Source organism: Eutrigla gurnardus (assembly GCF_963514095.1).
Source record: "Eutrigla gurnardus genome assembly, chromosome: 2".
Taxonomy (NCBI): Eukaryota; Metazoa; Chordata; class Actinopteri; order Perciformes; family Triglidae; genus Eutrigla; species Eutrigla gurnardus.
Window position 1 is genome coordinate 5732959 of NC_139916.1, and position 22808 is coordinate 5755766.

Below are 22808 nucleotides of genomic sequence, written 5' to 3' on the forward strand. Positions count from 1 at the left end.
GGATTCATCCATTCCCATCTTAAGATCTAATGTTAGAAGAAAAGCTGCTTTGCTTTTCATAATTACCCTTCAGCATAGAATTATAATGTAGAAAACATGAACGCAGGAAGCACCCTGTAAAAGTAGCGACATAACCGTATTTAAATACTTGTGATGGACAAAGTATTGGGTAAAAATACTCCAATACAAGTAAAGGTCTGGTTTTCTACATAAGTGAGAGCACATACATATTATTAGCAAATATAGAAGTAGTATATGCAGAAAACGTGGCACTTGTGACTGATATATTAACACTTTATTAGATGATAATACTACTAATCATCATCATCAGGAGAGTTTTACAGCTGGAGCTGGTTTCATAGTTTAATAAAGTAGTTATTATAGTTTAATAAAGGCCTCATCCTAAAGGATAAAGGATTATTATCTTATTAGTTGATTTTATGTAAAACCGTAATCTGAGAAGAAACAAGTCGTAGTATTTCAGATACATGCAGAGTACATCATCTCTCACTGAAATGTACACGAGTACAAGGTTCATCAAACGGTGAAGTGCAGGTACTGCAAAATAATATTTGAGTGCTATACTTGAGTACAAGTAATTTATGTGCTGTTTTGGTCATTTAATTAATAACAATGCATAATTTATTTTAGATTAGCATAATGTAGTATGAAGTACAATATTTCCCACTCAAATGTAGTGGAGTACAAGTACAATGTAGGATTATATACTCCAGTAAAGGTCTAGTAGTCAAGTATTATGAATGTAACGTGTAATATATATACTAGACCAGAAGGGGGAGCTGTTGTCTGCTAATGTGCTAACGTCACAGTCAATGCAGCTCATACAGACTTTTAATCCTGCACTTCCTTCCGTGGTCACAAGAGGGCGCTGACTACAAGCAGGAGCTTCATTCGCCTTTATAGACCGAGGGGTGAAATGAATAATCATAATTAAGAATTAAGCGAATATCGAACCAAAGAGCCTAATTGGATTTAAAGGTTCTACTACATCCGGTATTGTGGAGACCACAAACAAGCCCGGTCCTCATTCTCTCCACAGATTACATGTGAGGGATTTACAGATCAATTATATGCGATTAGAAATTCAGAGACACAAATTAATTTTTTCGGTGTGAAGGGACATATTTAATAATTGTTTAAAACACCTCGAGCAGTGTGTGTTTCTTTAAATAATTAAAAAAAAGTGTATATATTAATAGCACATTTAGAACATAAGACTGTACTGTGGGAATCTCTACCCGAGAGCAACACACACACACACACACACACACACACACACACACACACACACACACACACACACACACTCTCTCTCTCCCTCTCCCTCTCCCTCTCTTGGCGTGGTTCCCGGCCCATCTGCGGCCTGGCCCGTGGATTACTGTTTGTTAATGTTTCAATCAGCTGTGTGTTGAGGAATGTGGAGCTATTTAACCTGAACTTCCCCAGGTGTGCCGAGGCGCCGCTCAGTCTGGGCCCCGCCGCCCTCCCCTGCCCTTGGCACAAAGCTATCACACAAACACAATCACACACTGGCCACGCCGGGGCTGCAGCTGTGCGCATCGCACCGCAGGGAAATGGGAAAAACATTGCACCAGGGAGACAGAATAAATCTTATAACGAATCGCTTCGCCAAAGCCAGTTTAACCCCTGCAGTGCCGGTGGAGACCAAAAAAAAATGTTTAAAAAAACTGCTGATTTACACGAAAACATATTGAAGCAGCACATTTAAAGGGGAGCTTTTTAATCGCATTTATTTAATTGGTGTCGCCAAATTAAATCACTTTATTTTCGTGTTTTTTATGTTAAATATTAAGTAGAATCACCCTCATTTAATAAAAAAAATGCATGTGTCATGACTGATTGTGTCTTCATACTAAACTTGATTTCCAACCTCCCTCAATTTGTCAAGATGTTTAAAGCTGACGATTTAACACGAGACTTCCTCTTGTAATATGATACCGTAATGACCCTTAGAGAGGCAAATTACCAATTTAACTGGCTACGAGCCATTATGCTGACCACCAGCTTCATGGTACCTGAATGACTTCACAGCTTCTATACGTGGAGGCTTTTTTATTGACAGCCACTTCTCTCTCCACCAGACAGCAACGAGATGTGCGATATATGAGTGGGCCTGCTATTAGTCACGATGATAATAAGGCTTTAACAGCCCACAATAACCACCTGAGTGTCATGTTTCACAACTATGCGCGTCGTTTTTTCAAGGGAATCAATAGTGAAACTACAGGTAGCCTGTTTATCACACACACACACACACACACACACGATGACACAGGAGGGTTCTTGTTCAAAAATAATCGTCTTGTTTTAATAAAAACACAGATAAGGTACATTGTAAGAAAACAATATCTTCACATAGTGTGGCATTGTAATATACAATACAGTTTGTCGCTCAGGAATCTGAGAAATTTTACGTTTTTTTCTTTCACATGTTGAATATCTCTATATGGTTTATACACGATACAAAGAGCGTAACAGAAACATTAGCTTTCTTTAGAAACTCTACAAGCAACGCGCAGGTTTTGCAGGTTGCACTGAACATGTCTTGGTCCCCCTTCCCCCGGCTAACCCAGTCTATATCTGGACCCCCGCCGGACTTCTTCCTCGTCCTCTTCTTCCTCTCCACTCGGGGCCCTCTGATCAATCGAGAGCCCGGTGGAAGGAGATCCTCGCCGCCAGAGGATTTGTCCACACGACGTTATTTTTCTAGCATTGGGAGTTTGAAACGTCCCTACACAGTTCAAGGTTGTTTTTTAGAGATGCGCTGGAGAAGTCACATCCGATAGCCTTGCTCGTTCCTCGCGGTGCTCGCTACGGGTTGATGGTGCGAAGCTCCACGAGCTCCTAGCGGCACATAATCCTGTCGTCCGAGCATCCATTCTGCGTGAGAAAGAAGGGACACGTGATTAGTACATCTGCGTTACGTGGATATAAAGCACAACTGGTGCGTAAAGTACATTTTACGCACGGGCTTGGCACTTTTACGCACATTTCAAAGACACACATAGCAGTGGTGCCCTGCCTTTATAGGACACTGAACCATCCACTAATGTATTGCTGCACATGTGAGGAGATTATTTACCTCCACTGCGATGCTAGCGATCTCTGCGTTCAGGGTGGTCAGCGGCGTGCGGGTGACGCCGCCGGCGGCGAGCTGGCGACTCTTCTCCGGCTCGTCCAGCTCGACCTGCAGGTCCCAGATGTAGTCGATGACGTGCTGCAGGATCTCCACTTTGCTCGCCTTCTTGTTGGTGGGCAGGGTGGGCACCAGCTCCTTCAACTTGCTGTAGCAGCTGTTCATGTCGTGGAGGAAGGCGCTCATCTGCTCGTCCAGCAGCGGGATCTTGCACTTGGCGATGGCCAAGCTCTGCTCGGACAGGCAGCGCACCATGTCGTCGCCGCCGACCTTGCTCTTCAGGGCGCAGGTAGATCCGACAACCTTCATCGTTGATTGACGTGGTAGGTGTAGAGTCCAAACGTGTCGAGGGATGAAAGATAAAGTCGTTGTGGAATGAGGCTTTTCCCCCCTCCTCTTAAGAGATCTTGGCACGGTTATGTTGACAGTTTGCAACATCCACATGGGCAAACCTCCTCGGCTTTATAGCGGAGCAGGCGCAGGGGGGCGTGCCAGAGCTGTCCCGTTTGAAGGCGGAGGGCCAATGAGAGGGCAGCGTTCGCATCGGTGGGTCGGTTCACAACAGCCCTCTCGGCCAATGGCTGCTCTCGCCTGGTTATCGGGATTTACAATCTGTTTGAGGGATGGCGTTACAAATGGAAACAAATGTGTGTCTTTTATGGGTAATATGTGGGAATCCAGCTGTCCATGGCTTGGGGACTCTGCAGGTGTAGATTGCCCGGGGACAGTGGAGGGGTGGTGAATGCCTGGGTATGCACTGGGAGAATGTGTGTGGGATGGGACAGGATGAATAGGATGAATGGCTCATGATAATTAGGATACCACCGTGTCCCAGATTTGCCTCTCACCAAATGTCGATGGGGCTGCAGATGTGGTTGACAATAGTACAGTAAAGGAAGCCTTCTGGTGGGAAATCTGGGGAAAAGATCATTTTTTTGTTAATATGTGTGAAGGAAAAAGCTTCTTTTTTGTGTGGCATGCAGTCAATAAAGAGATTAGCAGTTTATTCAATTTATCTGAGGACAGATTGCTGATTGTTTTAGCAAAACTCATTCCCAGGACACAAAAAAGGCTGTTTTTTTTAAAACTCACAAGCTTTCTTTATGCTCACAAACTGCACTTTTGCTCTCCTCTTCCTGCCTCTGCATGTGCTGAAGGAAGCCCAGTGTGCGCCGCGGCGTTGCGGATTCCTTCACATGTTTCTGCAGTGTGTGCTCAGCCTTGTGTGCGCACTCAGATCGCATCGCTCTGTTCCGAATCTTCCCCCCAGATTGTCCAAACAAGCCCGAGCAGACTGGCAGGCGCCAGCGCGGTGACGTCACCCATTCATCCGAGCCTTGACGCCTGTCAGCCTGGCGCCGCTCGGGCGGTCTCCATGGAGACGTCAAACAAGAGAGCTCGCACTCGGCACTCCTTCCTTTCACCTGCGTGGCGCGCGGAGCCCTGAGAACAAACCGGCTCCGGAGCTTTGTCGTTCATTTATCACCTCGGAGCAGCGGGGTGAGATTACCGCCCAGCGCACCTGCAGAGCCCGGGCTGTCAGAGGAGGGGAGAGGCCCGGCGGTGTGTGTGTGTGTGTGTGTGTGTGTGTGTGTGTGTGTGTGTGTGTGTGTGTGTGTGTGTGTGTGTGTGTGTGTGTGTGTGTGTGTGTGTGTCCTCGCCGCGTTTAAACACAGAATAACGGTTGCATTCCTGCACACCAGTCCGACTACTGTGGCCTTAAAACGGCGTTGAAATCATTCATTTCATGCATTTTATTCCCACTATTGAGTCAAATCACATCATGCATTCAACTTATTTGGATTAAAATGATCATAAACAATTTACTTTATTTACCCCAACTCGTTTTAACTATATTGTGATCTTGTACTTAAGTAAAATAAGTCATGTTTATCCATAAAACACTGCATTAAAGTTCCAAAGCTTCAGTATCAGAAGTACTCAGTCAAATACCACATCATGCATTCAACTAATACTCATTTGGATTAAAATGATCATAAACAATTTACTTGATTTACTTCTTTATTTACCCCTAACTAGTTTCACTATATTGTGGCAGCAACTACTTTAGTAACATTCTATTAATAAGTGAAACTAATATTTATCTTGTAGGCTACTTAAGTAAAAGAAGTAATGTTTATCCATAAAACACTGCATTGGAAGTTCCAAAACTTCAGTATCAGAAGTACTCAGTCAAATACCACATCATGCATTCAACTCATTTGGATTAAAATGATCATGAAATATTTATAAACAATGTACTTTGTTTACTTCTTTATTTACTCCCTGCTAGTTTTCTGGCAGCAACTACTATATTAATAAGTGAAACAAATATTTAGATCTTGTACTTCAGTAAAAGAAGATGTTTATCCATTAAACACTGCATTTGAAGGTCCAAAACTTCAGGATCAAAGTACTTAGTAGACAATCACCCCTATCTGTGTTATTTTGTCTTATATTGTTGGATTGTTTTTAATGACACCATGTATTTTAATACTCCAGCTAGATGTGAATCTATTGTGCATACTGTTGGGAAGTTACATGTAAAGCGATACATCACCATTTATAAGCAGATGTTATATTTTAGATGGAAAATCAGAATAAAGTAACGAGCCAGTAACTTGAGCAGTGGAATGCAGTAAAAAGTATTGGGTCTGATTTAGACAAGAAGTGCAGGTAGAAGTATAAAGTTTCATATTAAGGTTCAAATACCTCAGAATTGTATAAAAGCTCATAATTAAGCTTTTTTTATTTGACTAGGATGTGCAACATATAATTGTGATTAAATACATGCTTCTGTTTAGAGTATCATTTAGTTTCTGACAGTTTTTTCCCCCTTTTTTAAATGCATTTGCATATTGTAGGGATTAAAAACAGCTCCTTCTCCTCACATTTAAATGCTCGTGGCATTTAAAGGGCCGCTGCTTGTATCTGCACAGATGTTGTTCCAGACTCCAGATAACAACAGTGTTGCTGTGCTGTCTTGTAACAAAGTTAACGGGCCTGTTTCTTCTCCCTTTTGCAGTAGCCTGTAAAAACTTTTTAAGAAACTTTCTTTTTTTCCCTTTTTTTTTTTTTTTTGCCCTCTGTCCTAGGTCGCAGCTGACAGGGCGGAGGGAGGGCCGGGGTGGGCAGAACAATGGGAGTGCGGTGCAGGGATTGTGGGAGAGAATCTAGGCTGGAGCCACAGTGTCTGGAGCGCCCCTCCACTCCCCTCATCCAGCTTTTGTTCAGCTGCAAAAGCTATCAGCACTTCCTACTGACACCAACAATAACTCCACACAGCTGGGCCCTTTTTAGCCTGTTTACAGCACATCAAGGCGAGGGGAGAGAGAAGACAGAGGGAAGAGGCAGAGGAGGGGAACCAAAAGTGAAACATATTAGCTCCTGATTTTAACTGACAGAATGGCAGTGCCCTTCTCCCAGCTCCCCTTCCCTCCTCCTCCACCTCCACGACACACAATTCATCCCCCGGCGGACTCTTTACATGCGACTCCATTATCACTCAGTGTTGTCTATGACGGGCTACTGTCTGTTGCAACATCCTGCCTTCATCACACTCGTGTTGGGCTTTTTTTTTAATCCCAGTACATTGTGTTTGTTGGCTGTGTTTGTGCCGTTTTACCAGTAGCGTTTTTCAGGATAAATTGTTCCATTAGGGCGGGCGGAGAGGAAACGTATTACGCCCTCTTTATCGCCACAGAAAGTAGATGTGCAGCAGCACACTACAGGAAGTCTGTGCAGGAATTCATTCAGAGGAAATAGGACATTCCAGTAATGCCTTTACACTTTTTGTGCTATTATTATTGCTGTGGGGGACAATAAGTAGTGCACATACTACTTCCTGAAACATGAAAGTGACGGCCGAGGAGAATGAATGGTTTCTTAGACAGAGGCTTTTACTTCAGCGTGATTATTGAGATACACTGTTGAAAAGAAATGAGCGAGGAATTTGATTATGAGAAGAGAGCACCACATGCAGGTTTTCAACAATTTTCACACACACACACACACACACACACACACACACACACACACACACACACACGCACGCAGGCCATCTCCTCACAGCTGTGGGATTAGTTTCCAGTTCCCAGTCACGCTCTTCCTGTTTGCTTGATAATGATCACACCTGTGTGCAGGTGTGTGGAGCGGCTCACATGGGACTGGGAGGGGTGAGCTCGGTGTCAGATACAAAAAAAGAAAAGAAAAAACGTCACACCATTCCCCAGCTGGGTGGTGATTGACGGGTGGCGTTCGGGGGTCGTCGGTCACAGGTACGGGTTGGAGGAAGTCTGCAGTGTTTTGTGAGACTGTTGTGCATGTTTCTGCACGGATTCCTGCTATGGCCTCGGCGTGGCCTGGCACGGCCCCTCCCTGGGCAGCCCGGCCTCTGTAATGACTGAGGGACGGCGGTTGGGAGTCACTTCCTGTGGGAGTCCTGGTTCAGAGATGTGTCATCAGCAGTGCAGACCGGCTGGAGCCTTCGCAGCCTGTCTGGGTGTTTTTCCTGTGTGACAGACTGGGTGGGTGGATGGATGCCCTTCCCTGAGAGCCAGGGGCACGTTGCGGGAACGCTATCTCCATCTGATAGTCGATGTGTGGCGAAGCCTCACGGAGGTCCTTGAAGCCCACACAGATGTCCTCTGCTCCGTCCTTGGCCTGGAGGACTTGCAGGGACGGCGTGGTCTCTCTCTATCTCTTTCTATCTCATGTGTGTGTGTGTGTGTGTGTGTGTGTGTGTGCGTTCACCGGACCCGAAGCTAACTCCTCCTTTACACCCCTGTGGCCATCTCCCTCCGCCTGGTTCCCACACACACTATCAAAGCCCTTTAATGGCTTCTAATTAGCTCCCCATCTGCTGGTGACAGCGCACTGGTGGCATGCTAAAGCACCCATTGAGAGCATAGGCATTGTGCTCTGGAATACTTTCCACTCCAGTGGCAATTGCCTGGAGAGAGAGCTTTGGTTGGGGGGGGTGGGTGCTGGGGTGGAGTTGGGTGAGGAGGGAGGAGGAGGGGATGCTGGGGTGGTTTTCTCTACCGTCGGGGGCTTGGGGGAGGGCAGGGGTGGAGGGCGACACAATGAGAGACAGTGTTACGGCTTGTTGCAAATCTAATAACGCTAGAGTCCCTTTCCGTCCACTGGTCATCACCCCCCCTCCCTCCCTCCCCCACCACCACCATCTAGTAGGCTTTTACTTTAGCAACACTGCCATCACACACATGGTGGGTGAGTTAAATGTGACTTTGCACCGGGGCCGCGGTGAAACTGGCGACACAACCTGACGAGGTGCTCCATTGTCCCGAGGGAGCCCCGTGGCTATTGCTCCCCTCTCGGACGGAACAATAGATGCACCTCTATAGAAACTGTAAATGTAGCCTAATGAGGTTTCTTCATTAGCGGAACCTGTGAGTGAATGCCGCCTGTTTGTCAGATCCTATGAGGCCTTTCCAGGACTTCCAGCAGGGCTCAGGTCTGCTGGTAGCAGAAGGAGGAGGTGGGGGGGGGGGGGGGGGGACCAGCTGTTCCCAGCTGGTAGCCAGAAGATGCCTATGGGGGACAGGCATGATTGCTGCTGGCCAGCTACCCCCTGCTATAGGAGGGAGATGGAGGACAAGCAAATAACTGCTTCTGGGAAATCATCAAATCCATCTATTGCTTATTTAACCCTAAATAACATGAAAAAGCAACAAATGTTAACACATTTTAATAATCAATAAGAAAAAGCTATACAAATACATATATTTCTATATAGCATTGTTTACCATCCGGCAATATCCTCCTAAAGTTCTGATAGGAAACTCTTTCTGGCGGTTTTAAGATCCCATGGCAACTGAATGCTTTGAAATGACACGTAAGATCCTCTGTAGCGCCACGTATTTGTGTGTGTCTGTGTGAGCATGAGACGAATGGTCTGTCACCTAACCTCTCTCTCCATCCCACACACACACACACACACACACACACACACACACAAACATCCCCACAGCTGCACAGAGGCGTCCAGTCAGCACGGCCAGGGGACATGGGAGCCAAAGCCCAAAGATGGAGCATGGACAGTGGCAGCTGGGGAGCTGACAAAGCCCCATTCAGAGGGCCCAGGCCTGGGGACAATGGCTGGGCCAGGCTGAGCCCTCTCCTCCACTCTTCCACCCAAAGATTAATACTTCAGATGGGCTTCCCGGTGGCAGGCAGGGCTAAAAGGAGAGCCCTCCTGTTTGTCACTGGGCATTGTGCGAGTCGCCTGAGAACCAACCTCTTGGATGGGCTTGACAAATGAGAGCCGCCATTGACAGTGAACAGATTGGGCCTGCCACTTTTGTTTTGATTGTGGAGCGGGTATAATCAAGTTATTTGGGCCTTTGGGGAGTTTTTGTTTCTCTCTCCTGATGCTCTTGACGTTAAAGTCCCACCTTAACAGCCTCTGCTGGTTCAGCTGTGATCTGAGGCGGCTCAAGTTTCGCCTGCTTGTTTGTTTCTCTTTATGAAAGCTTGGATGGGGGAGGGGGGGGGGGGGGGGGGGCACAACTGCAAGAGGAAGTTAATTTCCCTGGGTGTGGGAATCTATTCATGTGCCTCAGTGCAGGTGCAACAGGTGTAGGTGTGTGTGTGTGTTCTTGTCACAGTGCGCTACAGTGCAGATGTATTGTCATGTTTTCTATGCAGATGTCCCCCTTCTGTACACCTGACCTGAATAATGTGTTAAAAGAACACACCGCAGTAACCAGAGAGGCAGTCAGGTGAGGGTGGGGGGTAAACACGAGCATCTAAGGTGTGCTAACCCCCTCCTCCCCTTTCTCGCCTACCTTTCCTCTCGCCCCATGTGAGCGCGGCGCAGGTGTTTAGCCCCCAGCTAAAGTAGCATTTCAGGTTAAACTGTAGGAACGCTGCCCCTCCTACAACACAACACAACCAAGAGTCCCTGCACAGCACACAGCGTCACATCTGCACACCTGTGCACCCATTGTGTGTGTGTGTGTGTGTGTGTGTGTGTGTGCGTTCCGCTACTGTAATCACATCACATGGTTTCACAACAGGAAATATTCTTCCAGTAAACCGTGTCAGAGAAGACTCACGTTGTATACACATGCTTAAAGCTATTCATATTGCCTCATCACTCAACCTCACCGGTTCGATAGAGCAACAAGCAAAGGGTTGAACATTCGTGTTCATCTGCTCTACAGTAAAGGAGGCCCCCGGGGGCCATCTGCCCTGTCTGTTGTCCCCGGTGTTATTGCTGTGCATCGACCAGCCATTCTCACGACAGAGGAATGTGCCCTTCTTGTAAACAGGAGTCGACCCCCCGCAAGAGCCACAACCCGCCCCCCCCTCCCTCCTCTCATCCACCCGGGTCTCCATCCTCCCCTGGTTCCCATGTAAAACCCAGAGAGAGAGAGAGACGCACATCCAAGACAAGTGCCCTGCTTTTCACCCGGAGCCCACTTCCAGGACTCTGCTTGTGTGAAACTTGGATGCAGCAGAAGGTGCCCTACTTTTAAACTTCATTCTTCTCCCCCAGGGTTGATTCAGGGGGTTTAACAAAAGGCCAAAGAGTGTGTGTGTGTGTGTGTGTGTGCGGGTGTGTGTGTGTGTGTGCATCTAGGTTATACTCATGTGTTCGCGGGCGCGCCTGTGTTTATGCAACAAGTGTGTATTTGTGTGTGTGTGTGTGCACGTGAGGGGAGGGCTGGAGGATTATAAAGAGGAAGTGAATGGGAAGTACACACTCGGTGACAAAATAAGAGGGAGACATTCCTTTGCTGCCCCCCCCCCCCCCCCCCCCCCCCCCCCCCCCGATCCCTCTTTCTCTGGTCCCCCTCTGCTGTGGCAGGGCCCTGGGAAAATCAAACAGGTGGTTTGGGCCTGGCAGGAAAGCTGGCTGGGCTCGGGGTGGGCAGGCCTACAGGCTGCTGGGGGCTATCAAAAGCTCTTAGGCCCAGCTTTAGGCCAGCACTCTGAATGGCCCCGGGCTTCATTATCATGTGAATTCTGGGAACTGCCCCGGGCCCCCAGTAACACCAGTGAGCTGCCCATATGGCGTTCGCTTGGCAACTAGGGAGACCCCCCCCCCCCCCCTCCTCCTCCTCCTCTCTCCTCCAGTGCTACTCCTCCATTCCAGCACTCCTGATATCAAAGGAGGACAAGGAGGAGAGGGAGGCAGCGGCCCAAAGCCCCCTAGCCCTCTCCTGGGGGGGCTGGACCACACAGAGCAGCACTGGACAGTCCTTAGGGACCCGGGATAACACCGCTGCCCTACAGGGCACAACGGCTAGCCCCGACTCGACTCGAATTAGCATTAAAGACGCATTCTAAAGCTGTCAATTTAGCATCATGAGCCAAAAGCTTTGACAGATGAAGATGTCGGCCGCTCCACTTCATGAGGATGATCCTCCTCCCGCCGCACTCGGGTGTCTCTCGATGGCCAGAGTGGGGCAGCAACATGCATCCGACATACATTTACATCTACATCTAGGGCTTTTAGCAGACGCTTTTGTCCAAATACAATAAGTACATTTGTGGAAAGAAAGAAACCACAACATATCATTGCCCATAAAGTGTTAGATCCTCGTCTGAGTAGAGTAGTAGCTGTTCAGCAAGCATACCTTAAGAACAACAGTGACATAGGTGAGAACATAGAAGTATTTTTGTTTTTTTTGGGTTAGTGGGTCATGCTATATACAGAGTCGAGGTGGAGTCTGAACAGGTGAGTCTTGAGCTTTTTTCAGAAGATGGTAAATAACTCTGCTGTCCTGACGTTGGTCGGGAGTTCGTTCCACCAATGAGGCGCCAGAACAGAGAAGAGGCGGGACTTTGCTGAGCGACATTTGTTTGATTTGATTTGATACATTTTGGCGCCAAAGTGGTTATTTGCACGGCTATAGCAGGCTAACACGCTATGCTAGCCAGCATGTGACATGCTAGCACAAATCAGTCACAATAGCCCTTCAAACCGTTGACTTGTTCTCATTTTATGGAGTAAAGATGATTGGATGGCTCTTCAAGGTTGCTAGCTCGGTTGCTAACGAGGCAATAAATTGTCACAAACGATTTAAAATATGTATTCACACCGATTACTCTTATCTCATAAGTAGTATCTGCAATCTGCATTTGCTGAGCAGTTTTTGTAAGTCAAGTTGACCTCTCACCTCTCACAGCAAACATTAGCTTCCAAGAGAAATCCCCATAGTGGATTCACTTTTACCCCTATGAGCAAATCCACTACAAGGAAAGAGATGATTTTGCCACAGAGTTGAAACGGTGATATGACCAAATAAAAACAGCTGCAGCAGCCGAAGTGTTCGCAATAAAATATGATACATCTGCAGCAAAAAAAAACACTCAAGGTGTTCTGGGCCTCCAGACAAATCTAGATGTGACGCTCACAAACACAAAAACCTCCATGAGATCCATGTGAGATGAATAACCTTGTGAGTCATCTGACTTTCCTGGACGAGGACACTTCTAGAGAGGAGATGTCACTTAACAACAGAGCAGGAATGTTGCTCCGGCTGCTGCAGTCAGCCACCTGCGTTACAGAGGAGGAAGAGGAGGAGGAGGAGGAGGAGGAAGTGTGTGAGCGATGTGTGTTATTTGTGCCACATGATCTCATGCTGATGAAGAGACTTTGGATGCCTCGAGCATTGTTCATTGTGATTACTGAGGTGTGTGTGTGTGTGTGTGTGTGTGTGTGTGTGTGTGTGTGTGTGTGTGAGAGAGAGGTTGGGTGTGATCATACATTGCATATGTGGATAATCTAGTCAGCTTACTTCACTGCTCGCACCTGCGATAAAGAAGGCGAGGTATGGAAAACAGAGGGAGGGAGGGAGGGAGGGAGGGAGGGAGGGAGGGAGGGAGGCAGGAGAGCGAGGTAAAAGTGTGATTTGACTTCTGAGGAACTCTTCTGGTGATTCATGCTGTTACACATGGAGCGATTCACTCCCTCTGCAGCTGTGCAGGCCACATGCGCAATAAGATTTCACAACATCTTCCCTGTCCTTGGAAATTCTGTTTTTTTCTTCTTCTTCTTCTTTTCATTCGGCCCTCTCACCCCCTTCCCTCCTGTCAGTGTGCTGGCTGCGTTACTCTGACAGAGAAGCAGGTGCACGACTTAGTCATTCTTTTCTTCCCCGAACGGCTCCGTGCTTCACTGAAGCTTCAGGCAGCAAAGAAGGGTTTGACCGAGGGAAGAAGAAGAAGAAGAAGAAAAAAAAAAGCCCTGTCAGGGTCATGTGTTTATCAGACAGACAGCAGCCATTCCAGTGCTGCCGGTGATGGTGTTGCTGTTCCCACTCGACTCATCACTCCTCCCTTCGCTGTCAACAGCCAGCTGGGAAGAGAAGAGTCGAAAACAAGTGACGCTCACTTTAACAGTATCTTTTCTGCGATTCCATCCACTCCACGTCCAGTCGTGACCCAGGGGTGCGGGATCACACCCAGGATGACGTGTGTTTGGACTGTGATTCATCCCTCAACCCCCCCCTCACACAGACACACACACACACACCCTGATCATCTCCAGCTCACACTGTTCAGCACCGAGGAAACTAAAGTGGCTTTTCGCTTGGAAGCCGCGGTGATGCCGTGTTCAATTATCCAGGTAACACGATTGTTCCGGGTAGATTAGGCTGCGTCTGCGAGGCTCGATATTTATGTCGGAGCTTTGTTGTTTGTGGAAACTAAACATAAGTAATTATCCTGCTCCCAGATAAACTAGAGTTCATAGCAAATTAACTCCCCCGAACCCCATGACATCCTCGTTTGTGAGCTCATCAAGTTATGAAGTTACTTCATCAACGTCATTAAAGAATTCTGTGTTTCTGCCCTTCAGTTACATCCAAATATACAGACAAGGACAACTCAGCCTGCAGCTTTAACTCCAAACCATCACCCAGAAACCCGTCCTTTTAGGCGTTTTAATTGTGACCCTGACCCATGTGACTGATACACATACCTGACAAGATAACAGTGGTGATAGAGGTGACACAATCTTCTGTTTAATCCTATTAAAATGTCATCAGGTGCAATGATTTCATGACGTCAGTTGAAATTAGTGTATTCATAACATTGGCGCTATAAAAGACAAGACATTTGCAAATTAATCCCACTATATAATAGCAATTAAAGACAAAATAGGCTGTCACAAGTCATGCTATGGTAGCTCTATTTTCACCTTTAAACATAACCTCAAGAAACAATTGTTAAGCTCGTATATTTGTGATGTCTATTTGTATTCTCACCTTGTATGTGTAACGTCAACCATCATCCTTCAACCTCAAGAAATAATCATATTTTGTAACTGTGAACTGATCTGAGATCTACCACTGTTTTCGTAGTATGAATGAGATGTATGTAATGTATTATATGTAGGCCACACCCCCTCTTTTGTGTTTGTCATGGCCCCCTAGCATAAGCTTTAGGTAGCTTCTTTTGGGGACCAGTTCACATGCATGGACACTTCTTGTCCCAAATGTCCACGAATCATGTATGTGTAGGTATGTATGTGAATAAACTCACCTTAACTAAAACTAAAAACCTCAAAATGCTTTTTTCCCCCAACAATATCTTTATTTATTTCCAGACATAATAACACATACATATATAACCACTGGGACTCGAAACTCTTACCCATGCAGAACCCATGATCATCAAACACAACCAAGACATGACGACAAAACACAACAAAAAAAACAACTTCACTACACACAAAAATAAGTAAATACATAAATAAAATAAAATAAATAAATACAAATAGTCTGAAACGCTTGAATGCCAGTGATGACATTACCTTTGAGATATGTAAATGTGCTGTAATCTTCAAAATCACAACGTCTTAAATGATATCCTGTTAATGAATATACTGTATCCTGTTTGATATGGGTGCATGGTATCTGGTAAGAGCTATATGCATTGTTTCATGGAGCATTTCAAGTCCTAATCCCCCCCTCCCTCCACCCATCTGCCCCCACACACATTTAAACACCTCTTATCCCTCTTCGCGCCAAAAGAGCCAGCAGGAGAAACTGAAAGAAGAAGAGAATGGGCCTCCGAATGGCGAGGAATGGCGAGCTGAGTTGAGGAACAAGTGAGTGAGTTAGAGAATGAGAAAATGAGAGGGAGAGACAGCATGGATTCCTTTCTTTGGGGCCTTAAAGACATGTTTCCCTCAGATGTTGGCTCTTCTTCAGATGCTAATGGTTCACTCTTATTCCCAAGCTGGGCCTTAGCATAACAATGCAGTGGAAGTGAAAGAGCTAAACCTCTGCTTTCTTTAAGAAGCCAAAGCTGGGCTTTTCTTGTGGACTAACGCCCCTCTCCCTCTTTGTGCTCCCAGTGAAAGGCCTGTGGAACGCAAAGGCAAGGTGATCACAGAGTTTACTGAAAATGAGACTGAAACAACACATGGGCCGGCGCTGAAAAATGAATCGGTGAAGTCATTGGAAGGCAGGAGAAAATGACCAAATATAGAGCAGTTGAGTCGGGCTGGCCCCGACCCAGAGCGCTCCCTCTCTCGAGTACGATGACAGCGGTCATTTTGAATATTATCGGGGCCTTTGCTTTCAAAGCTGTGCTGAATTACGTCTGCTGGAAGAATATTACGCAAATGTTATGACTGCGTGTCCCGTGCTGACTCCAAGACGCCAGAGTCCCATCTGAGAAGCAGTTGCACAAGCCTGGAGGGGTTCTGGGTCTGACCTTGATGAGGCCCGAGTAGATACTGTTGGAAGGCCCTGATAGCCTCTGATAGTGAAAGGACAACACGGGGTTGTCTGCTTTATCATCCATCAGGGAAGTCTGAGTATCGGAGGTGAAGCACGTGCAGGAGGACATGACGACTTTGACTTATCCGTGTTTGTGCGTCGAGTCAAACCGTTCCTTCTTCTTGATATTCGCCATACAGCGTTTCTGTCTTTCTGTGCAAGCGGTTCTTTTGGAGGGATCTCAAAGGGCACATTTTGAGACGTGGTTTCAAGGCTGGCTGGATGAATTTTACGACTGCATGTTTATGACATGGACGCTCGTAAAAATATTGTATGCCGAAAATATAGGAACATGGCATCCAGTGGGAATTCACGCGTTTAAAGGCGCGGCCTGTCGGTTCGTGGAAACGAGCTGTGATAAAGGAGAAGAGGAACGTTATTGATCCAATAGAATATAACATATAAAGTGTTAGGATTTTCCCATTTTTTTAAAGTCGTGTTGCCATGGAGCTGGGACCAACGAGCACCAACGAAGAAGAAATGTATCTAACACTTTGCTGCAAGAAATGTGCATCTTTTTCTGTGCGATTGGTTGAACATCCTAGTTGCTTATCAGCTTTGATGCCTGCCATTTTTCAAACAGAGAAAGTCCTTGATATCTTCATTTAATGATACAATTCTGAATAAATAGTTAACAGTACGTCTTCTCTTAACAAATCTCAAACAAACGAACACGCTAACAAAAGTGAAGTATGCAAAGTCCCTACAGTCCTAGCTAGTGATACGGCGTAAGAATGGGACGAGGACAAAAAAAAATACAGGAAGAAATGACACTGATATGACTTAAAAGGCGCCGGCGCTTGCTTAAAGTGACACGTGAACTCTAAGAAATCCAAATGAGGCTTCATCTGTTGTCCCTCGGGCATCACAATGACAATGGTGGACTAAATACCCCCCAATTACCAGGTTTTAACCCATTAACACCTCTGATGTTCCCTCTCTTTCTCTCTGTCCTTGCAGCTGTCCTTCACTCTTCATGCAGATGAGCCGTCGGCCAGGTGCAACACAGAGGAAGTTAGCACCTCCGACGCCCGGCGACACACTATTTGCATGCAAAACGCCGAGCTGAGGCCTGAAAATGTGTGAACGCAGGTGTGTGTGTGAGCGGAGGAGCCACTAATCTGTTTGCCCCGGACACACTGCGTGTTTGCCCTGATAATGTTGAATCACCGTGTTGTGTAATCTGATGACTCGTGGAAACACATCTCGGTCTTGTATTGGAGGAGATTTGGCAGGAGGCGCTGAAAATATGTCTCTCGCAGACACAAGCCTGCATTTACTTGTGCTGAATTGAGCTTTTTGTGCTCCTCCTCATGTGTGTGTGTGTGTGTGTAGGTTGAGAGGAAGTCGGTCGGTGGTGGCACCCAGTGTCATTTGAAGCGGAGCGCCTGGCGCCACAGCATCAGGAACATCACTCGCTGGTGCCAGGCTGGTTTTTATAAGCGCACACTAAATGACACACAGCTGGCGGCGTGGAGGCAGCTGTCACTGCCGTCACTACGCCCTAATTTGTCTCTGCCTCCCTCTATGTGTTTCCCTCTCTTTTTCCTCCTCTCTCACACTCTGGTGTTCAGCTGGACGCCCCCCCCCTCTTCAGGGTCCAGACTTCGTGGAGCCGAAGCAGCAAAAAGTCACTTCCTGTAGCTGGTGCTCACTTCCTCTTCTTTTTGTGGGACTTCCTGTCCTGCCTCTGTGATCAGGCCGGTCCGAGCTGACTCTCTGGGAGAGACTTCCTGATGCACTGACAGCTGGGGAGATAATCCTCTCTTTCTGCCTTTGTCAGGAATTTTTTTTTTTTCTTTTTTGATTTTTTTTCTGTGTCTCCAGAGGTCCTCTTCCCCCTCTGTACTGTTTTTTCCATTTACTCATCTAAGCTGCAGGTTTATTTTTGATACGAAGCAAAGCGAATGCGACCCCCCCCCCAGGGATGGATCATCTTCTAGAAAAGGCAGACCTATGAAAGACAACATCACAGGAAAACGAGCCTAACAGACATCTATACGGTCTAACGATGTCAGATGGACAAAGCGTAGTTCATACCTGCTGATCTGGAGAACATATCCCGCAATATCGCGCCAGGCTGTCCCATCCATTAGACCTGGTGTTCACCTCACCCTCCCCTCTGGCTGCGAGTGGAGGAATGTAGTCGGTGTGGGCGTGTGGGCCCTGGTAGCGAGCACAGACTGGCTCTAGTCGGTACGCCAAGCCTGAGATCAGGCTGCTGCGATGGGGCTGGCAGGACAGAGCACAGGCCTACAGAGAAAAGAGCTGAAATAATGTGTAGGAGAGGAAATAGTTCCTCTGTCCCATCCTGCAGCACATCACCCATCATCCATGCACAGTGCAACTTTTTGGGCAACTGGTGGCAGCAGGGGGTGGCAGTTCCAGGGTCAGGCCGGAGCGGGGAGCGGCACTAGCCTGGGGGCTAACAGGGGAAGGTCCCGGGGTGCCGACAGACTGCTTAGGGCCAGGATGCCACCTCAGCACCCCCCCCCCCCCTCCCTTTTGCAGAGGCCAAACTGTGAGAGCCTCCTTTGAGGGATGAGGCACACGTGGCAGAACACGTTGTGTGTCAGCAGGCTCTGTGGGTTTAGTGTGTTGCTCCCTCTGTTCTCATATGGTCGAGGTCCTCTGAGGAGAATGACCTGGCAGGGGCAATAAAAAGTTGGCCCGGGTTGGTTCACCTGTACTCCAACCAAGCCCAAAAGCTGAAGGTTGAAATTTGCCTCAAATGATTTACACAGATAGTATCACGGTGTCTAGAATCTGAACTATGCAAACAGCTCAAAACACACAAGTGATACCGATCAAGGGAAGGTGCCTTGGAGGGATGGCAGTGTGTTGTAGCGATCTCTGGCAGTCACATAAAATAACAGCAGCAGATCTCCATGTTTCATAATCAAGGTCATGTCGTTTTTTGGGATGGAGGTGTGGAGGTTTGGAGGGAGGGCTGAGCAGGACGCGGGCCCAGGATGAAGCCCGATGTCTGGGCATGTTCCGACGGGATCCCCCCCGGGTCTGGCCCTCGTCCTCCTGGCTCGGCGGTCCCTCCGACTGCTGAGTGACGGGAGAACACGGTGGCCTCTCCGCACGTCCTCCACTTCCTGTGCTACTGCTGGCCTCGCCAGTCCTCGGGAGCTCCACATGGCAGCAGGCTGAGTACACACACACAGGAAGAGGTGACATCTGAAACAGCAGATGCTGCAACAGTTTGTTTGTCGTCTCTTTAAAGCGGCCAACGTTTTCGGGTGCGTGTTTGTATCCCCGGCCCGACTCATTACACTGGAGCATCTGCTAAATGACAATACCCGACATTCAAACCATAATAAAACAAACTTTTTATTTGATTTCAATCGGTTTTGCACAATTAAACATATATATGACGAATATGGATTCATATTTTCCAATATAAAGTATTGCAAGCAGGTCACATAATCAGGTGGGAAAACAAATGTGTCAACAAATGTGCTTCCAAGGTACAATTATCACAACCGAACCGCTACAGTTTGATTATCTGCTCGGCAAGACTTTAATTCCTCTGCTTCAAATCATTTCGGCTTTCAACGACAATAAAATAAAATCAGGAATTTCAACACGATTAACCAGCTAAGTCCAAAAATGTTTTTTTCATACAAAAAGAGATGCTTTACGAGAGCTCAGGGATGAATGTGTAATGAGCTCGAAATAACCTAAAGCCCTTTTTTTTCTCTCTCTCTCTTTTTCTCTCTTCTCCGTGTCCTCCCTCCCTCCTCCCCCTCCCTGTCTTTTTTTCTCCTCTTTTGGGAAACATGCCTTTCCCAGCTGCACAGCCCCCACAGCGCGAGGCCAGGCCAGGAGCACAGCTGGCCAGACTTGGTGGAGCCAGTCGACAGGCGCATGGAGTGCAGCCCGCCCAGGGCCCGCTTCCTTCGCAAACATGCCCAGGTGTGGGGCCTCTGAGCTGGGCTTCTGATCTCCACCAAAAAGCTGTGTGTGTGTGTGTGTGTGTGTGGAGGGAGGGACGGTGGGATGAGGGATCAAGAAGGCAAAAGGGAGGAGGAGGAGGAGGAGGGGAAGGGGGTGTCATAGTGTAGAAGGGAGGGGGGGAGGGGGGGTGGGTGTCCCTGCTGAAGCTGTGTCAACATTGTGTGTTAATGTGTGTGAGTGTGTGCATCTGTATCTGCATGTTATTGTGTTTCGGGGAAGTGAGGGGGTCACCCCTGGGGGAGAGACGGTGGGCAACAGCAATTACTGCAGCATTGTAGCTAAATTGCGTCTGAATTGTCGGTCCCTGCCCACAGCCAGCCGGTGCCAGGAGAGAACCAGCTCAGAGTGGCTACGTAATTACTGTGCAGTGGCTCATTGGAAAGATACAACACTGCTTATTAGCATATAATGGAAAATAAATGATCACCTGCAGGATGAGTACACACACTCGTTGCAAAGCTCAGAGGGCTGTTTGAAGAAGGCAGTTCTGTGCAGATTGCTCGTTAGCTCGCGCGTAGAACGGCGTCAGACTACCGGGGGCTTCCTGCAAACTGTGTTGAGAACACACTTTCACGAAAACACACACACACACACTCCTTAACATATCCAGCTCAGGCCACAGAGTAACTCTCCCATAAATCACTTCATAAATCACCGCACAAATGCACGCTTAAATGATTTCAGATCGCCTCGTAAGAGTGACATTACCTGCGGTTGATTTGATATGCAGCCCACCCCCACCCTCCACTTTTTTTTTACTGTGTTACAACCGACTGTGACCTCACACTGGCCTGGTCGACATCCAATCCAAGCATTTAACATTATAAGCAGATTCCAACACACACACAGAAAGAGCAACAGCGTCCACGCACCAGATGAAACATAGTGTAACAGGAGGCGTATGAGCCGGGGTCAGATCAGATAAGGCGAGGCCAGACAGGCTGAGATAAGCTCTTTGAACGGCTCTATCTGCAGCGTCAGGGAGACGTTCTCCCTTCCAGCCGTTTCACATGATGACTAGCGGCCCGGGCGGCTGCTGCCCGCCTGTTTGTGTCTTAGCCCTGCTACTAATTAACTGGGAGAGCCCTCTGACTGACTGCCTTGTCTCCTGCAATCCCCCCACTCAGGATTGCTCATGCATGCATGCTAACAGACACCGGGGCAAATGCACACACACTCACACAGACTGCTGTCTGTTGTGGACCCCAGGAGGAGCTTAGATGGTGAAGGTGGCCCTCTTGTGGTGCATAATGGAGGCTTGTGAGTCGACTAAAAACCTAAAAAGGAAATGATGCAAAAACACTGATTATGGGGAGTTTTACATGCAAAACGTTGTGTTTCTATTGTGTTTTATCTTGTCGTGCAGCACTTTGGAAAGCCTGTGTTTGTTAAAATCCACTTTATAAATAAAGTGGATTGGATTGGAAAACTGGTAATTAACGACTACTTTAGTGAATAATCTTACAGTATTTATGAGGAGAATGCAAAAGGTTAAAGTAGATAAACTGCTTAAACTGAAAGTTACAAGTGTTGGGGAGATGGTTAAATATTTAGTTTATATGAATAGATGCACAGTTGAATAAGTTAGCTTAAAGTAAGCTATTGGCTAAATGTTTGCATCCATTTAAAAGTTATTTCAAGAGTTGAAATAAAGACAGTTAGTGAAAAGTAATGATAAATGGTTGAAAATAGATAGTTAAAAGTATTAAATGAATGATGGATTGAAATGGCAACACATGATAGAGATAGTGGATTTACAATTTAGTTATCTAAAAGTAAAGAAAAAGCCAAAAATGTAACGGTTTAAACACATGTTAATGAAGGGGAAGTTCATCTAATAAAGAGAATTATTGGTCTAGTCTTCCTTAATATTAAATATGCTTCTAAAATCTAAAGAAATCCACTTTAAAGTTATATAAGGATTTCATTTCCTGCCATTAAATAAAATAAAATCACTCTAGTTTTATGTTATATGTCATGTCAAAGGGAAAGACTGTTGGTTTTTACTCTAATCTCACTGTGCTCATATCGCTGAGTCTCCCTTCATCGTCATGTTTGTGATGACGGTCCGGTCCGAGGTCTGTGTTGAGTTCCAGCAGCTCCCCTCCCACGGCGGCAGGTTACAGCCCAGTTAACCTCCTACGTCCAGGAGCATTCCACAGCCTGTCAGCTGTTTCATCCTGCGGCGTCCCATGCCTGGTCTGGGCCCCGATGCTGGGAAACCTCCCTCTGGACGCTAACAACAAGGAATAACACAATCAACGTGTTTGAACAATCACACACACACACATATACGGACGCAGCAGGAGGCTGCTGGAATCTCACCATGAGCAAGCACTAGATGTGCTTAAGAGGATCAGCTGGTGTGTGTGTGTGTGTGTGTGTGTGTGTGTGTGTGTGTGTGTGTGTGTGTGTGAATAAGTGTGTTTGTGCATTTCAGTTACCGTGTTTGGACCCAAAATGGTGGGTGGCTTGCTCACCTGTTCACACACAGTGGACAGAAGGGGAGGCAGCCTCTTTTCACAGAGCCACAGTCACGGCTGAGTGCACACACACACACACACACACACACACACACACACTGACCTCCACATTTTTCCCCCTACGCTCACCTGTTTGTTCAGAGGACGTCTGCAGAGCTCCGATGTTTCCACGCTACCTGTTTGAACAGCTGAGCGACGCGTTGACTTTAGCACTTTGCACAATAGCACGGGATTGGTTGGGAAACACACACACACACACACACACACGCACACACACACACACACACAAGGCCTCCTCTTCTACGCTCCTTCTGCTGGCGTGGACTTGGATGTGTCGAACACTGCGAGGTGAACGCCCCCTTCTCTTTTTAAAAAGCTCACTCTGCTCTGATGGAGTACAATAAGAAATCTGGTTTTAAG

The 22808-nt window shown here is 47.1% G+C and overlaps 1 protein-coding gene across 1 annotated transcript; it reads right to left on the reverse strand.

Annotated features, from left to right (window-relative positions):
* Positions 1–2322: 2322 nt before the first annotated feature.
* Positions 2323–3607, reverse strand: id1 (inhibitor of DNA binding 1, HLH protein). The gene is made up of 2 exons (XM_084028478.1): positions 3125–3607; positions 2323–2922 (listed from the first exon to the last, which is right to left on the reverse strand). The coding sequence occupies exons 1-2, from the start codon at positions 3485–3487 to the stop codon at positions 2887–2889; spliced, it is 399 nt and encodes a 132-aa protein (XP_083884604.1). The 5' UTR covers positions 3488–3607; the 3' UTR covers positions 2323–2886.
* Between the last annotated feature and the right edge of the window lie 19201 nt (positions 3608–22808).